The sequence below is a fragment of the Saccopteryx leptura genome, chromosome 2 (genome assembly GCF_036850995.1).
Source record: "Saccopteryx leptura isolate mSacLep1 chromosome 2, mSacLep1_pri_phased_curated, whole genome shotgun sequence".
NCBI classification, from domain to species: Eukaryota; Metazoa; Chordata; class Mammalia; order Chiroptera; family Emballonuridae; genus Saccopteryx; species Saccopteryx leptura.
In genome coordinates, this window is record NC_089504.1 from 1,307,450 (window position 1) to 1,325,580 (window position 18,131).

The 18,131-nt window shown below is 65.5% G+C and overlaps 1 protein-coding gene across 6 annotated transcripts in view; it reads left to right on the top strand.

Moving 5' to 3' along the window:
• The window catches only part of KCNT1 (potassium sodium-activated channel subfamily T member 1), a 60,116-nt gene extending 45,679 nt beyond the window's left edge, over positions 1–14,437 (top strand). For 4 of the 6 annotated variants that reach the window (XM_066366670.1, XM_066366673.1, XM_066366672.1 and 1 more), the window contains 14 exons: positions 27–252; positions 857–962; positions 2,305–2,477; positions 2,855–2,926; positions 3,051–3,185; positions 4,108–4,219; positions 6,788–6,889; positions 7,281–7,364; positions 7,501–7,629; positions 8,070–8,090; positions 8,787–9,129; positions 10,513–10,575; positions 13,230–13,314; positions 13,429–14,437. In XM_066366670.1, coding sequence (XP_066222767.1) covers positions 27–252; positions 857–962; positions 2,305–2,477; positions 2,855–2,926; positions 3,051–3,185; positions 4,108–4,219; positions 6,788–6,889; positions 7,281–7,364; positions 7,501–7,629; positions 8,070–8,090; positions 8,787–9,129; positions 10,513–10,575; positions 13,230–13,314; positions 13,429–13,549 — 1,772 coding nt within the window. In that variant the 3' untranslated portion in view covers positions 13,550–14,437. Of the gene's footprint in view, positions 1–26; positions 253–856; positions 963–2,304; positions 2,478–2,854; positions 2,927–3,050; positions 3,186–4,107; positions 4,220–6,787; positions 6,890–7,280; positions 7,365–7,500; positions 7,630–8,069; positions 8,091–8,769; positions 9,130–10,512; positions 10,576–13,229; positions 13,315–13,428 lie in introns of those variants that run through there. The other 2 variants (XM_066366671.1, XM_066366676.1) reach the window with 2 other exon arrangements.
• Positions 14,438–18,131: the final 3,694 nt, after the last annotated feature.

Genomic DNA, 18,131 nt, shown 5'->3' on the forward strand with positions numbered 1-18,131 from the left:
CCAGCCAAGTCTCCACTCTGTCCCAGGGACAGTGGCTATGGACCTCCAGAACACAGAGTGCCAGCCAGCACAGGGCGGCGGGGGCAGCAAGCTGGCACTGCCCACGGAGAACGGCTCGGGCAGCCGGCGGCCCAGCATCGCGCCCGTGCTGGAGCTGGCCGACAGCTCGGCCCTGCTGCCCTGCGACCTGCTGAGTGACCAGTCAGAGGACGAGATGACGCCCTCGGACGACGAGGGGCTGTCAGTGGTGGAGTGAGTGTCCCCCTGGGCAAGGAGGGTGGGCCATGGCGGAACTGGAGAGAGGAGTGTCCTCTGAGGGCCGGGCACCCAGGAGGAGACGGGCGTTGGCAATGGGCTCCGGTGGGCAGCGTTCCCGGCTCACGCCCATGCTCTGAACCGTGGCTCCCAAACAGCCTCAAGGGAGACCCCGTTTGGCAAATGGAATCTTCACGGCTCCCTCGGCGGTGGCTGTCCTCAGCAGTGGCTGTCCTCAGTGTGGTCTGCAGAGGTCACAGACAGGGGAGCCCTGGGAGACGTGCTGTCCAGACCTGGGGCTTGGGGCAGGGTCTTCTTGTTGTCCTTCCTGTTATCTTGTCTGTCCTCAGCAACTCTTGGCCACATGGCCTCTGGTGGGATAGACAGCATCCCTTCCTTCCAGCTGGGCACCCACATGGCCACTCAAGCTGGAGGCTTCAGGGAAGGGTGACCAGGCTATCAGGCAGGGTCACCCGTGGGGTCTGGCGCCCCCGTGTGGTCACTCCTGCTAGGCTGGGGGACGCAGTGAGGCTGACAACCCCCCCACACACCCCAGAGGAGTAGCCACGCTGAGGCTCCCGTGTCCCCTCTCCCACCCCAGGTACGTCAAGGGCTACCCCCCCAACTCACCCTACATCGGCAGCTCCCCGACCCTGTGCCACCTGCTGCCCGTGAAGGCCCCCTTCTGCTGCCTGCGGCTGGACAAGGTGGGTCACATGCCAGCCGTGCTCTGGGCGGCTGCACTCTGGCATGACTGCAGGGACACAAGGACGAGGAAGTGCTTGACCCGTCACGCTGACTTGGGACGTGCTCTCTCGCCCGCCCACCCGCTCACCCGTCCTCCCTGGACGCCTGTCCATTTCAGAGGCTTGGTTTTCCTCAGAGGTTCCTCTCGTAGTGGGTCACCCACCAGCGTGGGGACACGGGTGTCTGATCCAAGGGCCGTTCTCCAGGTGCTGCCGTCCCCACAGCCCTTGTCCTTCATGGGGCCACTCTCCCAGCCACGCCCTGCGTGTCACTGTCCTCCTCCCTCAGTCCGGAAGGTTCCCCGCCTGCCTCGGGGCTCCCGGGCTTGGCGATTGTCAGAGCACAGGCGGGTTTGCAAAGGTTTTCTTGTCAGAAGACTCAGCATTTGGGCCGGACGCCTGAGGTGACTGGCTGGACGGGGTGTCCTGCAGGCGTCCGTGGTGATGCCAGCTCGGACCAGGTGACCCCTGGGGGGGTTCGGCCAGGTCGTCTGCCGTGGAAAGCACTCTGGTTTCACCTTTGCAGTTAGTGGGCCACTGCGGAGAGGCGTGGGGACTAGGGAACTCACTGCCCTTTCGTGGGCCGCGTCAGGTGCTGGTCCACTGATCCAAGACCCCCTCGTGCCCGCCTGTGACTTTCTGCTGTGTGAAGCCCCCCTGCCCGGCGGCTGTCAGTGTGGACTCCCGGGTTCCTTCTTACTCAGGGGTGATGACCCACTGCTGCTTGTCGAGTGTTTTCACTTGTCACGGTCGCCACTGACGATGACGTTCTGACTTCCCCGGTTGTGCCAGTGGGGCCCGTCAGGCTGGCGTCCGGGTCCTTCCGAAAGGGCCGTCACCCTCGGAACATGCATGCTGCCCACCCCACGATGTCCCCGCTCCACCTTGTACTTGTCCTGCTCTCATCCTGGAACCAACTCTCCTTCAAGGAGCCTGACTCCTAGTGGAAGTGACGTCAGACACTTGGGGTGTCATGGCGCCTGGGCCTGCCACAGGGCGGCTAGAAAACCTGGGCACACACACGTATGTGCACCACACGTATGTGCTCGTGTCTGCGTCTGCTGAAACCACGTGTCCACACAGACACGTCCCTCCCGGACGTGACGGTCCCCACCCACTGTGCATGGTGGGCTGACGTGGAGCCGTCACATCCAGGAGAAGGGTGGGGCTCCGATGGCACGTGAGGCTCCCGCGGGGTGAGGGGCTGGCGACCAGCATCCTGGGCTCCGTCCCACGGGGCTCCCGGGAGCCTGGCCTCACCGTAGCGTCCGGTCCAGCGTGGGTTCCGGCACCTTCCCCACAGGGTTGCAAGCACAACAGCTACGAGGACGCCAAGGCCTACGGCTTCAAGAACAAGCTGATCATCGTTTCTGCGGAGATGGCGGGGAACGGGCTGTACAACTTCATCGTGCCGCTGCGGGCCTACTACCGGTCCCGCAAGGAGCTGAACCCCATCGTGCTGCTGCTGGACAACAAGTGAGCGCACCCCCCCGACACTCGGGGTCCCCACCAGCTCCAGCTCCCACCTCTGTCCATGGTAGCTGTCCATTTTCCTCTCTCGTGGCACCCAGACCCCTGACCCCACCATGACCCCTGTGACCCCCCACTAACAGCTGTGCGCCTGGGGCAACCCTAGGGGCCTGGCAGCCCAGAGCCCAAGTCCAGTCCAGGCTGTACAGCCTGGGCAAGTTCCAGCCCCCTGGGGCCTCAGTTTCCCCCGAGAGACATGCAGAACAGCTCTCTGGCCTGTAAAGGCCCCCCCAGCTCTGTGTGCCCCCCCCAGCCCTGCTCGCCCAGGAAGGAGCGGGTGTCAGGGCAGGAGTGGCACCCCAGGCCCTGCTGTCCCCCCACAGGCCCGACCACCACTTCCTGGAGGCCATCTGCTGCTTTCCCATGGTCTACTACATGGAGGGCTCCGTGGACAAGTAAGGCCCGGGTGGCCGGCACTGCCCGCTCCCGAGCAGGACCCTGCCCTCTCCCTTCCCCCCTGGGGTGGGGGGAGACCGGGGGGGGGCTCCAGGACCCCCGGCCACGTGGCTCTCTCGCCAGCCTGGACAGCCTGCTGCAGTGCGGCATCATCTACGCGGACAACCTGGTGGTGGTGGACAAGGAGAGCACCATGAGTGCTGAGGAGGACTACATGGCTGACGCCAAGACCATCGTCAACGTGCAGACCATGTTCCGGTGAGCTGCTCGGAGCCCCCGCATACCCGTGACCCCGGGACGCCCCAACCCCTGACCCCACTGTGACCCCAGATGCCCCTCCACAGCACCCACCCCTACCCATGACCCCGGCACACCCAGACCCCTGACCCCACCATGGCCCCAGCACCCATTCTATCCATGACCCGGGGACACCCAGACACCTGACCCCACCATGACCCCAGAATGCCCCGACCCCTGACCCCACAGTGACCCCAGACACCCCTCCACAGCACCCACCCCTATCCATGACCCTGGGATGCCCCGACCCCTGACCCCACCATGACCCCAGCACCCACCCCTATCCATGACCCCGGGACGCCCCGACCCCTGACCCCACCATGACCCCAGCATCCACCCCTATCCATGACCCCGGGACGCCCCAACCCCTGACCCCACCGTGACCCCAGCATCCACCCCTATCCATGACCCCGGGACGCCCCGACCCCTGACCCCACTGTGACCCCAGCACCCACCCCTATCCATGACCCCGGATGCCCCGACCCCTGACCCCACCGTGACCCCAGCACCCACCCCTATCCATGACCCTGGATGCCCCGACCCCTGACCCCACGGTGACCCCAGCATCCACCCCTATCCATGACCCCGGACGCCCCGACCCCTGACCCCACCATGACCCCAGCATCCACCCCTATCCATGACCCCGGATGCCCCGACCCCTGACCCCACTGTGATCCCAGCATCCACCCCTATCCATGACCCCGGGACACCCAGACCCCTGACCTCACCATGACCCCAGCACCCACCCCTATCCATGACCCTGGGACGCCCCGACCCCTGACCCCACCGTGACCCCAGCATCCACCCCCTATCCATGACCCCGGGATGCCCCGACCCCTGACCCCACCGTGACCGAGCCCCACCTGGGCCACTGCCCCCACAGGCTCTTCCCCAGCCTCAGCATCACCACGGAGCTCACCCACCCATCCAACATGCGCTTCATGCAGTTCCGCGCCAAGGACAGCTACTCCCTGGCTCTTTCCAAACTGGAGAAGGTGAGCCCGGGGGCTCCGGAGACCAGAGACAGGGCTCAGCTCCCCGTGAGGGGCTGGCTATGCCTCCCTGAGTCGTAGGGGCCGGGGCCAGGAGCAGACATCACCCCTCCCCGTCCTGTCAGCGGCCCTAACACAGGTGACACTGAGACTCATGTCCTCTACCAGACCTGGTCCCAGAGCCTGACATGTGTCCATCTGTCAGCCACCCAGGAGGTGCACGAGGTCACCTCAGGACAGACCAGGGACGGATCAGACTCAGGGGGACCTGCCTGAGATCACACACAGAAGTGCAGAGCGGGGTCAGCTTTCTGCTGCTCAGGGCTCCCTCCTTGAGGGAGCAGCCTGGCCAGGTGTGGCGCCCAGGGGCACGGGGACTGGCCACCAGGGACACAGGCCGCAGCCCCGGTCCATTCGCTGACCCCAGTCCCTCCTCAGGCTCCTGCTCAGGCCAGTGGCAGCACCGCCCTCCACAGTGAGGGTCAGGGTCGCGTGGCAGGGTGAGGATGGCACTCCACCGTGCTGGGAGCACATTCCTCCCAGCCCGAGCTCCCCAGCTGACCTGTGCCACCACACACGGGTGACCCTATAGCTTCCGCCCTCCCAAGCCAGGCCTGCCCATCAACAGCAGATGGAGGGACAAGCCCTGAAGCGTCAGCCGCCCTGAGCTGGGATGGGTACCTCCTGCCTTGCCCATCCCTGACCCTGAGGGCCAGGGCTTTGCCATTGCCACTGGAGTGGACAGAAACTGGGCAGGTGGCCCCCAACTCAGCGGCCAGCATGGCCCCTGCCCCCCAGGCCCATCCAGGACAGCCGCCATCGCTCGGAGCTGGCTTGTGTGTGTGGTGCTGGGCTGGCTTCCGGATCCGAGGAGGGTTCCCAGGTCTCCCCTGAGCAGGACGGTGCTGGCACGGACTTGGGCTCGAGGCTGGCGGCAGCCTGGCCTTTCTCGCCGCCTCCCCTCAAGCTGACCGAGGTCCTCGCAGGCCTTGCACCCCCCCCCCCCGTCCGTGGGCTGGCAGGGGTCAGCTCCACACAGGTCTGCTTCCTGGTCCTTCTTGGGGACAGCAGGAAGCTTGCCACATGTGGCCATGGGAGGTGGCTTCAGGAAGCAGCTGTTGCTCCGCCTACTGACGTGGGGCTGAGGTCCCATGGGAGGGACGCCCTGGGGCGTGGGCACCGAGGAGACAGAGGACCAGCAGAGCCACGGGACACCACCCACGCCAGGGAGATGGTCGGAGCCAACGTCACACCACCACCAGCGAGTGTGGGGCCCAGTGGTCAGAGGAGCCCCTGTCGTCTCAGGCCCCGCCCGGACATGGCCTGGGGTCCTCGGGGGTCTCTGCCACCCCAGGGAGCAGCTGGGGATGTTTCTTGATTTTCATAAAGGGTGCAAGTTTGTCATAAACATGTCTTCTACTTCGAGGAGCAGCGAGAAGTGTGAAGACAGTAAAACCAAAGGTCACGCAGGTCACGGCGGTGCCTCTGGGTGCAGGGGCAACTTGGGAGAACTCTGCCGGAGGGACCAGGTGGGCTGGGCACTGCTGGAGGGCCTGCTGTTTGCCCCAAGTGAAGCCTAATAGAGGAGAAGACGCAGCCGCCAGAGGGCGTCTCCCGGAGGCCATGCTCAGGGAGATCTCTGAGAACTGGACCTGAGACGCGGCCACCCCACCTCTATCTGTCCTGGTCCCCAGGGCTCCTTGGTGGTGTCCCTGTTCTGACCGTGGCTGCACAAGGCTCCCAGCTTCTCAGGGACGCTCTTCCAGGCGCGTCCTGCTCCTGCCTGGCACGTGTAACCCTGAAGTTCTGGGCGAAGCCCCCGGGTCCCCCAGGGCTGTGCAGAGTGAAATGTGGGCCCTTGTCCCAGAGGCAGGACAAGTTCTGCAGGTGGCACCAGCGTATGGAGCCCCTTCCTCCTGTAGCCGGCCGCCTCGTTCCCGGCCTTGTTCTGAGCAAAGGAGACGGATGTTTTAACCATTGCACTCTCGTCGTGTGCTGTGCGGGTTCTACACGCCATATGCACGGTCACATGGATCTCCTCGGGAGGCACAGGGACCCGCACCCCAGACTCACCCAGGTGTCCGCCTGCCCCGTCGAGTTGCTCCCAACCAGGGATGTCACCACAGGAAGAGGAAGTCCACGAGGGGCTCCACGGGCTCACCCACACCTTCCCGTGTTTGAAGCGAGAGCTGGTCCCAGGAGGCGCAGGAAACTCACGCGTGTCCATGGACTCTGCTCTCGTGCATCTCTCCGAGTTCAGGACAAAGTCACTGAGATGACTGAGAATTGCAGGGTGGCCACAGCAGAGCATTAAACCAGGCCTGGGGGCCTGTGTGATGGCGCGGGCCCCACTTCTCACCAGAGCACCGGATTCTGGCTCCCGAGCTCGGGCCCCAGTGTGACTAGGGAGGACATGCAGCTGGGTACTCAGGTCTGTGCTCAGCTCTCTGCTGGTACATGCCACACATGGACCACACACACATGTACACACGCACCACATGTGCCTGCACACGCAAGTGCCCCCCACCCCCCAGCCATGGCCCCAGCCAGACGGAGCCCCCTTTCCCGCAGAGGGAGCGGGAGAACGGCTCCAACCTGGCCTTCATGTTCCGCCTGCCGTTCGCCGCCGGCCGCGTCTTCAGCATCAGCATGTTGGACACGCTGCTGTACCAGGTCAGCGGGTGCGAGGCAGGGAGGCCCACAATGGCCCGGGACCCACCCCAGCCACTCTCATCGCGGTTGACGTCCCGCCCCAGTCTGAGTGACGTGCCTCCCTCTGAACATCCCTCCCTGGGTCCCGGGTAGGCCCACCGGCCCTGAGGGGCTCTGAGCCCCATCCCTGCCCGACGGCAGGGACTCACCTCTAAATGTCCCCAGTCCTCCCAGAAGTACTGCCCAGGTCTCTTCTGACCTAAGTGGCCACATGAATTAATGGCAGAGGCCAGGGAAGGCTTCCCAGCTCTGTGGGTTGAGTTGCGCTGGGGACAGGCGAGCAGGTGGCTTGGGGCATCTGGAGACAAGGTGGCCCTGGCGGCAGGCTCACTGCGGCCTCCCTCCCGGCCAGTCCTTCGTGAAGGACTACATGATCTCCATCACCAGGCTGCTGCTGGGTCTGGACACCACGCCGGGCTCCGGCTACCTCTGCGCCGTAAGTGACTTGGCAGGGCCGGGGCGTGTGGGCTATTCTCAGGGAGGCTGCGGGTCACCGGCCCCTGGTCAGCACAGGGGTGCGGGCACCACCTGCCCTTGCAGCTGGCCCCGCTCAGCGCACCTGCACATTCCAGATGAAGATCACCGAGGGTGACCTGTGGATCGGCACCTATGGCCGCCTCTTCCAGAAGCTCTGCTCCTCCAGCGCCGAGATCCCCATCGGCATCTACAGGACCCAGAGCCATGTCTTCTCCACCTCGGAGGTGCGCGGATGGGCGGGGCTCCTGGGACTGGGTGGGTCCTGGCGGGCGGGGCTCCGGGAGCTGGGCGGGCCCTGGTGGGCGGGGCTCCTGGGACTGGGTGGGTCCTGGTGGGCGGGTCTCCTGGGCCTGGGTGGGCGGGGCTCCGGGAGCTGGGCGGGGCTTTAAGAGCTGGGCGGCCCGCACGTTTCTGAGTGACTCGAGGCCATCCCAATTTGTAGAGTTGGGGTCTGGTCCATGTGCCCCACATGTGAGGTGTCTTGTTGGACAGCTGTGACCCCTGAGTAAGAGGGGAAAAGCGCAAGAGCACAGTGGGGCCCTTGCACCTCCCTGGAACCAGAGTGGGTGGCCTGCCCTACTGGTGCCCACAGCGGTTCAGGCAGTGCTGGGGGCAGGGCAGAAGCACCCCCAGGGATCCAGGATGCCTCTGGTTTCCTTTGCAGCCTCACGACCTTAAACCCCAGGTGAGCGGCCCCTTCAAGCTTACCACCAAGTTGACCATGGCCATGGTGGGTGCAGGGCCCCCGGGGCAAGCACAGGGAGCTGGCATCAGGGAGCGAGTCCCGGGCTGTGCTGGCCACGGAGCAACTGGGACAGGGTTCATGGCCTTACCCTGTCATACAGCTGGGGAAACTGAGGTGCACGTGGGAAGCCCAGGGCCCCATCATGGCGAGTACTTGCCTCTCCCTGCTGGTTGGTCTGGCCCAACCTCCATGTCCCCAGCCTCTCTGCCTCTTAAGGTGCTGCCCCTGTGGGGTCCCCACATCACCCCCAGAGCCCCACACACCCACGGAGCCACACAGAGGAGCTGGCGCTTCCCAGTCCACCATGCACCGCCCTGCCCTCCAACTTCTCCTGCCCAACAAAATGGGGAAACTGAGGCACAGAGGAGGTGACCCTCCATGACAAAATCAGGACACAAAGGGCACTGACAAGACTCACTGACCCCAGGGCCCAGAGGTGACGGAGCTGCCTCACCCCCAGCAGATTGCAGACAGACCCACAGCCTGAAACCCCCAGATAGAGGCCGAGGCACTCGCATTCCTAGGCCCTACGGGGGTCCGGGGGGCCCCTCAGGAGGCTGGGGCTGTCCTCTTCCATCAGCTGCCCCCTCCCCTGGGCATCTTGCCCTCTGGCCCTCAGCCCTCTGCCCTGGCCAGTCCCAGATCTCAGTGAGCATGGAGGATTGCGAGGACACGCGGGAAGTGAAGGGACCCTGGGGCGCACGGGCGGGGACCGGCGGCGGCGGCGGCGGCGGCAGCGGCAGCATGCACGGCCGGCACGCAGTTGGCGGCGACCCGGCCGAGCACCCGCTGCTGCGGCGTAAGAGCCTACAGTGGGCCCGGCGGCTGAGCCGCAAGAGCTCCAAGCACGCGGAGAAGGCGGCGGCCGAATGGATCAGTCAGCAGCGGCTCAGCCTGTACCAGCGCTCCGAGCGGCAGGAGCTGTCTGAGCTGGTCAGGAACCGCATGAAACATCTGGGGCTGCCCACCACCGGCTATGGTAAGCACCGGGCAGCGCCACCCACTGCGCTGGACACGGACAGGGACCACAGTGTCCCGGGCCCCCATGGGCCACAGCCTCCTGTCTATCTGTCCCTCTGCCTGCAGGGCCAGCTCCAGGCGCCACCAAAGGCTGGTCAGAGCCCTCTGGCATGGGGAGGGTGCGGGACCTCCCAGAATGGGTGAGCCAATGAAGGGCTCACCCCTGCTACTCTGGGACCTCAGTTTCCCATCTGTAAAAAACGGGGGGCTGGCTGGCCTGGGGTGCAGACGAGGACTGTGGGGAGGTCCGGCCAGGCCAGGCCCCCTGAGAGCACAGCCACAGGTTTTGACTGGGCACAGACTGGCCGTCAGAGAGCCCACTGTGCTCTCGTGAACAGGGGCGCAGCAGGGAGCCCCCGGGCCACCCTCCCCAGCCCTGCCAGCACCCGGAGCGTGGGGCTGTGTCGGGCAGCTGGGCAGAGGGCACCAGGACACTCGCCGTTGGCCTCGTGGGACCCACGGTTGTTCCCGTGACGCAGCCACCGCCACCGGCTGCTTCTGGGTGACCGTCCTCTTTGTCAGGAGCTTCAGGCCACGCCTCCTCTCGTGGCTTGTTCGGGGAGGGAGTTTGTGAGCTTGACTGAGAGCAGACCCGAGTGGCCAGCTGACCGAGAGAGCAGCTCACCCCCTCTCACTCTGGGGATGCCGCCTCTGTGGATGGGGCCACGGGGGCCTGAGCTCCCCACCGCTGCCCGGCCATGTCCAACCCCCAGACTAGGTCGAGGTTCTGGCCAGCGTTGGGGTCCAGCCGGGCCCTGTATTGCTGTTTCCACCACATTTCCTGTCGACTCCTGGGTCGGGGCCCATGAGTCCCCTTCCAAGTAAATCAGCTGGGTCAGGGCTCGTCCGGAAGCTGCCCAGGGGTCGCTTGGGTCGGGCTGTCCCTGGCTGTGCAACCCTGGGCCCATGGGGAACTCAAAGATCAGGGTTTGGGGGACAGGAGGCCCATGAGGGCCATCCCAGCCATACCCTCCACACCCTGGCTGCATAATTCACTTCTGTTCCTCTGGTGTCCTGCCTGGGTGGGTATTGTCACCCCCTTTTCCAGAGGAAACACTGATGCTGAGGCTGCGAGTGGGGTGGCCGGCGTTCACGGTGTCCACGAGGATGGGCAGGGGGAAGTTCCGGCCCGCTGACCCCCAGACCTGGCAGAGGAGGAACCAGGTCCCCTTAGCTTAGACTCGCTTCCAGTGCTGGCCGGTGCTGGCCTCTGCGGGCCCCGTGCGGACGGCCTCCCACCTGCAGCTGGCTGACCCCACCCCGCTGAGCCGGCCGCCTGCTGCTTGCTGACCTCTCTCTCTCTCTCTGTTTCTGTCTGTTCCTCTTCCTGTGTGTTCCGTAGAGGATGTAGCAAATTTAACAGCCAGTGATGTCATGAATCGGGTTAACCTGGGATATTTGCAAGGTAATTCTGCTCAGGCATCGGGCAGCTTGGTGCCCGCCCCACCCCGGCGAGCAGGCGCACAGGACGCCAGAGAGGTCCCTGCAGGCAGGGCCTCGGTTCTCCCAGACACCCACTGCCGGAACCTTGACAACCCTCCTCTTCATGGCCGCTGCTGACCGGACTGGCCCGGAGGGGGTGTGGTCAGTGCCCGTCCCTGGACGGTCCCTGTGCAGCTCGGGGCCGCCCAGTGCTTCCTCTCCTGTTCGTTGTCTAAGATAAGTCCTGTCACGCCTGCCCTGACACATGGGCTGGCCACCAGGCCTGCAGCTGCTCCCTGGACACCTGAGGACCCCAAGTCCCCACAGCTGTCCCTCAGGAAGCATCCTGAAGGATGGTTCCGAGCACCCCCACCCCTCGTGGCGAACGGGCAGGCCTGGGGGCAGGGTCTCTTCTGCCCCGAGATGTTGTGGGCTGTCTGACGTCCTGCCCTGAGACCCAGCCGAGTCCAGGCCACAGGCTATGCTGCTCAGACCCCCTCCTCTCTGGGGGCTCCTCACGGCCCCACCCCAGGGAGCTCAGGCCCCCTGGGGTAGCTCCTCCATCCAGGGGTGACTGGGAGCTGTCAGGCCGACCCAGGCCCAGCGAGGGAACCTCTGTAGCTCACAGCCCGGGGGCTGGCACGGGCTTCTCCCGGCTCTCATGCTTTTACTTACACAACCCACAATGGCGGTCCGGCAAAGCCGACGCCAGCCAGCATCTGGCGGCCTCCCTACGTGGTGGCTTTGTGGACCCCATCCTGCTTCCTGCGGGGGCTCCCCACAGGGTCACCAGGCCTCACTGGGTGCTGTTTACTGAGCACCCACCGTGGGTGGAAGTTGAGGGGTTCCTGGGCTAGGACGTAAAGCCAGAGGAAAGGTGTGATCGTGGTGGGTGACCCAGTCAGCGAGGGTGGCAGAGAGGTGGCCCCCCAGACAGGGTCTTGTCATCGGGCTTCTCTACCCTGCAGAGCCCCCGGCTGCTCCCCCGCCCCTTCCTGGCAGCCACTCTGGGAGTTACCCCCAATTGTACAGAAGGCAGTGGGAGGGGCAGGAGGAGAGAGCAGGGTGGGTGGCACCATGGTCAGTCATTGACCAGGAAAGGCACGGCCAGCCCTCTGACCCCCAGCCCAGGCCCTCACTGGAACACATCAGTGGTGCAGCTGGCCTGGCCTGGGGAAATCCCGGCCAGGGCCCTGGGACTGGCCACATGCCACACGGGCACCACAGCCCCTCTCGGGGGCCCCTGCCCTGCAGCCCCACACCCCCTCAAGGACAGCCAGGATGGGAGGGCCCAGTGAGGCCGGAGGTGGTGTGCAGGAGACGGGCTCCCAGCCCTCGGTGGGCAGCCTCCCTTCTCATTATTCCAACTGGGTGTGGGTGTCAGCGCAGGCTGTGCTCTGCGGTGCGGGGTCCCCGGGAAACGCCTTGCTCCTCTGCCTGTTTCACCCCGCAGCTGCATGCGCCCATCCCCACACTCTGCTCCAGAAACGCGCGAGCACTGGGGGCCCAGGAGGGGCCTCCCCCGCAGGCCCCAGCGGGAACCACCTGCTCCGCGCCCGGCAAGGGTCTGGGGAGGAGCATAGACAGCCATGGCCGTTGGGCAGAGGATGTGGAGGCTGGCTCCTGGTGACCGCCCAAGGGTCTGTGGGTCCATCAGCCCCAAGGGCACCACCTGTGTGTGCCCCCGCCTGCCTGGAAGCTTGCTGCGTGCCCCCTGCCGCGGGGGCGGGGTGGGGTGGGGGAGGGGATTCAGCTCGAATGCCCCGCCCCCTGGCCCGCCTGGCCAGCGGTGCCTGCCCAGCTTTGCAGAGAATTCTGACCGTTGTCAGGGGCCCCAGCCTGTAGACTCCTGCCACGTCGGGAGGAGCAGGGCCGAGACTGCCCAGGGTGGACCCCTCTGGAGGGCCTGGGTCCAGAGGTGCCCTCACACACCACCAGGCTATGAGCCTTTGTCTCCCTGACCCGAGCACTTGGCCACTAGGCAGGACGGGGGCCGACGCTCGCCCTGTACTTCGCTGGACAGAGACCTGAGAGATGCCCGGGTCTCTCCAGACCTGTCCCCACCCCTGCAGGTCATACCCCACAGCCCTGCATGCGACCGCGGGGCCTCTGGGGGACAGTCATCAGAGCAGGTTTGGGGGAACAGATGACGGGTTCAAAGAGGAAGGTTGAGCGAGCGGAGCAGAGGTGGCGTGCCCGGTCAGGGACGCAGCCCCGGGGGTGGGGGCTGGGTCGGGGGTGTGCAGGTTGTGCCCGCTGGTTGTGTTTGTGGGTACAGCTGTGCACAGTGTCTGCCGGTTTGTGTGGTGGGCAGGTGTCTCCAGGTGTGCTCGGAATCTCTGTTCTGGGCGGCCACATCCGTGAGATGTTGGCTGCTAGGGCTGAGCAAGCTGCCTGGGGGGGGGGGGGGGGGTTGCAGCCAGTGCCCGCTGTGGGGCCGGGGGCAGGTGCCCATCAGGGAGGACCCGTCAGTCCCGGCTCAGCTGCCAGGTCACGGGGCTTAGGCAGGATGGCCAGAAAGGCTGGGTGGGAAGTTTCTGCAGCTGGACCGAAGCCTCCGGCCTCTCCTGGCCGGGCAGTGCGGAGGAGGGCCGGGGCTGGGTGGTGACAGTGGACCGCGGCCCTGTCTCCTTGCAGACGAGATGAACGACCACCAGAACACCCTCTCCTATGTCCTCATCAACCCCCCGCCGGACACGAGGCTGGAGCCCAATGACATTGTGTAAGTACCACATCCCTTCTCACCGCTGTGGTCAGGATCCCCTGCTGCGTGCGCGCTGGGCACCCGTGAGGGGGCGGCGCTGACATCCAGGCCCCGCCCCCGCCCTGCCCGCAGGTATCTCATTCGCTGCGACCCCCTGGCCCACGTGGCCAGCAGCTCTCAGAGCCGCAAGAGCAGCTGCAGCAACAAGCTAGCCTCCTGCAACCCTGAGACGCGCGACGAGACGCAGCTCTGAGCCAGCTCTGCACAGCCGGGCCCGGTCGGCATGCGGCGCAATGCATGAGCCTGCAGGGACCTGGCCGCCACGCCAGAACACCCAGGCTGCCCCCCGAAACGTGACACAGAGACTTCACGTGGCGTGAGGGGAGACCACAGGCGGGAAGCCTTTTTTAACCTATTTTTACGAGTCCGTACCAGCTGTGTATTCCGCACAAACATACTACGACTTGTGACCGGGCAGCTGGGCACCAGACGGGAGCCGGAACCGGATGCTCAACTGCCCCTTGGGCACAGATACCGCCCACCAGACAGGCCCGCTGTGCCACACTGCCCACGCGTGTGCGCTCTCCGCCCTATGGGTCCCAGCTTGGGGTCTGGACACAGGATTGTGGGGGTCTGGGCCACAGCCAGGTGCTAGAGGCTCCCCTACCAGTGGGTGCTCCGGTACTGGGCAGCAGGTGAGCCGGGGAGCCCTCTCCGGAAGAGTAAAAGCTCAGGAGGGTCCGGCGGCCGGGCAGGGAGCGCAAGGGTCGGCGGAGGGTTCTGGAGCGCTGGCAGCCCAGGCGCATGAGGACGGAGGCGGGGCCGCCGGGACGCTCGCCAACGGGGCCCTGGACACACGGGCGGAGGCAAGTGAGAAGGCGTTCTCCTGCATGTCACCCTGAACTCGCGGCCACAGCGTGTGGGCACCGGGTGGACACTGCTTGGACGGTGCCTTCCTGCGGCCTGCTGGACGCCCTTTTAACACCCAACCTGAACGAAGCACAATCCAGCCGCTGGGCTGCTGGCGATGCCCTGGGGGTCAAAGGGCTTCTCCTTGGGATAGAAGGAGGGCTCTGGGCAATGCCGCCGTGTTCCCTGGGGACTGGAACGGGTTTTGCACGGTCCGTGCTGGAACCTTCTATTAAACAGATGCTTTCTGCAAGCGTGGGCATGGTCGTGGCATCCCCCCAACAGCTGCCCTGTTTGTAAGCCCTAGAGGGGGTGGTGCTGGGGGTCAACGGCAGGAAGGGGCTGCGACTGCGAGGGAAAACCCGAGCCCTTGATGGAGTGAGGGGTTAGGGCGTGGCGCCTGAGGGCCAGGGCCAGGGCCAGCCCAGTGGGGTGTCCACTGCTCTTGAGGGCATCACAGGCCCTTGCCCCACTCTCCTGGCACACCTGCTCCAGCTCCCTCAAGGAAGGGGACCCCTGTGGGAAAGGGGACCCCGCCTGGTCACTGGATGGGGCTGTGTCTGCTGCGGCAGCTCATCGAACCATGTGCTGGGAAGACACCATCCTGGGGAGTCACCTGACTCAAGGTTGGGACGGTGGGGCAGGGGTTCCCCTCCAGGTGGGGACCGAGCACCTTCACATCTCCCAGTGAGGACACAATGTCCCACAGGGAGAGCGGTAAGAAGTGGACACTAGGCCCGGTCAGCGCCCAGAGTGGCCAAGAGAAGGCGACTGACCCCCCGTTTCGTGGTCAAAGTTCTCATCACAGAAAGGGTGAGAAACCACCGTTTTCTTCACTCCTAACCTAATGGGAGGCTGTCGGCCCCAAGCAGCAGAGCCGGCTCCGTGGTGGGTGACTCGCTTTGGTGAAGGGGTGACAGGGTGTCACCTTCCCTGCAGCCCCAGGCTCCCGTGGCAAGTGCCCGCATGCCCCACAGAGCACTGTCACATGGACGAGCCTGCGTGTACCCCACAAACACCCCACACTCTCAACAGGCAGCACAGCTGAGAGGCGAGGAGAGCAGGGCCTGGGGTCAGGGAAGGCCGACTGAAACCAGGGATGGGGGACAGGAAGGAGGGACAAGCAGGTGCCCCACCGAGGACGGAGCGCGCTGGTCGGAAGGCCGTCCCACAGAGCGGGTGGGAAATGAGGCCCCAGAGGGAGGAGCCTGGCCGGTGAGCCCCGCCCACGGCCGGAACCGTGTGCTGCGGGTTTCCAGTTGCAGACGCGGCAGTCCCCAGCCAGGCGTTCCGGAAACCTCCACAGAACCACGGAGGCAGGCAACCCCCCCAACCCCGCATCCTCGGAACTCGTCTTTACCCCCATAGCCTCAAAGGTGCCTTTTCCTTTGGGGGGGCTCAAGTGTGAGTCAGGAGTCTTACAAGCTACACGAACCGTGACCGGAGCCGTGGTGCTTTCTTTACATTGGCGAGCCACGTGCTGGAGTGCTGGGCGGGGCGGGCTCAACAGTCCTGCAGGGTCCACAGCGCACGGCGGTCCGAGGTCCAGGGCGGCGGCATGGGGCCTCCAAGGGCTAGGCTGGGTGGGGGGAACACCTCCCGGCAGTCCAGGCCCCCAGGGCAGCTGGCTGGCGGGCACCACCTTCGTTCCCAGTGAGGTCAGCAGGGCTTTTGGGGACTCAGGCACACCCCCGGGTGGGGCCTCTGACCTGAGCCTGTCCACTGGCAGGCCAGGCCGGGCCCTGCGATGTATTTCCACGTGAGCACAGTGTTACCGGCAACTTCCACCTTGCCCTGGCTGCGCAGTGCTGACCTGAGGACACTATCAGGTCTGGACAGGCAGCGCCGGGCCTGGCCCGGGGCCCAGAGGCCTCAAGGACGGCTATCTATGTCCATGGGGCCCTGCAGGGGCAGCCACCTGGACGGGGCGGCCTCCCAAGTCACAGGACGGCAGCCCCCCCACGCTCTGAGGTCCTCCCACCGCAGAGGACGTCCGGCCCCACCGGGCACATCCCTGCAGGCCCAGGCAGCAGCCCTGCTCCGTGCGGGGACGGCCTCACCACTGTGGTTACAAGCCCAGCAGGCTCAGGGGTCCCACAGGGTCATTGCCAGGACAGGGTCTCTCCCTGGTCAGCACCGGGGGACTGGCCTTGGGCCCCTCCCTGGAAGAGCTGTGGCAGCAGAACTGAGACAGAGTCCTTTCAGGGAGGGTCCTCGGATGTGATGCCACCAGACACAGATGGAGCCGAGTGCGCGACACAGGCTGGCTCCCTCGGGGCTGGAAAGGGGCTGGGGCCGCACGGTTGGGGGGAACGTGTGCGACCCCAGCAGCTGTCTCAAGCCCGACCCGGGACAGCTGTGCTCAGCCGGCCTCCACCCGGCCCGCAGAGACTGGCTGTGCACAGACTGGGCCGCCGCCCGAGGACCAGCCCCAAGGCGGGCTGCGTCCAGAGCAACGGCATCTTGTCTCCAAGTGAAGACACCCACCACCGGCTGAGAAACAGGCCCAGAGAAGTGCCCGAGGGGCCTGGCTCGTTAGCCTCTGACCTTCACCCTCCTCGTGGCCTGGATGTCCCTGTCGTGGGAACCCGGGTTCTGACAGAAGGAGAGACAGAGAGAGGATATGGAGCCTGAGGGTCCTGTCAGGGCAAGCGCTGCCCTCCGAGACCTCAGCCGCCACAGCCCGGCCTTCAGATGTGCTGTTACCACCAGAGGTGGCCCTGGCCGCGAGGGAAGCGGCTGTCCTGTGGGCAGAGCCCGGGCGCTGTCTGGGCCACAGCCAGGCACCCCTGGGCCCTCAGGGAAGGTCCAGCGTGGGAGGCTGCCCTAAGCCCCGCTTCCCCGGTGATGCGGGGAGACGCGGTATCCCCCATGTGCACAGCTCTGACAGGGCAGTGGGGACGCACCTGCTTAGAGATCTGGCCACTTCCCAGGAGCTGGACCCCGTCCATCAGACAAACCAGTGCCGGTTACACACGGCTGTCCCGGTGAACGTTAACTGCAAGCCACCCTCCCCCCCCATCACTAGTCTCAGGAGTCAAGCTGAGCCTTCACTCCCTGGAGAATTGCTCTCCCTCCCCCTCTGGCCAGCATGAGGACTCCAGCTGGGCCTGCAGGCCTGCCCAGACCGCTCGGGGCTCGCTTGCCCGGTGTGGGGGTGCAGGACACCTGTGAGGGGGCCGATCGGAGCGTGCGTGCACGCTCACATCCAGGTCTGCGCACACGTGCGTGTGGCGACAGACGTGCCTGCCCTCGCTCACTGTCAACACCCACCCTCTCGGGGCCCCTGCAGCACATCGTCGCCACCGGGGACACCCGGTATCACCGTGCCATCTGTCACCTAGCCGACACTTTCTTTACAAAGTTAGTTGACCTGAGCAGACGAGCTGCCCATGTGACGGGACAGGGTCTGGGAGGCAGGGAGACGCTCCCGTCCAGCATCGGAAACCTGCGTGGGACACCGGGTGGCTGCTTGGGAGACGCGTACCGACTTCCACAGCAACAGAGAAGGCAGGGGACACGGCTAGCGGCCACTCAGCGAGCACCGGCCTGGACACAGGACATCAGAGTGGCAGCTGCCTGTCCGTGCTTCTTGACAGAACAGGGGCGCTCTCGCCGGCTAACAGGCAGCCCCTAGGATGTTCCGTGTGTTGACTGATCACATCAGGAAAACCTAGGCTTGTGTGGGAATGGGACTTCCAGCACGACACCAGAAGCACCCCTAAATCTTCACTGAAAAACCCAGACCCGCTGACACCCACAGGGCTGTGCTGCCGCCCACGTGGCCCCACGGAGTGAGAGGCCAGGAAGCCTCTGCTCCAGGCGGCAGAGCAGGGTGGCTTCCGGAGGAAAGGGCTCCTGGCTGACGGAGACAGTGGGGAAGTCCTCCGGGCAGGGAGCCGCGACCACGTCACACACACACGTGC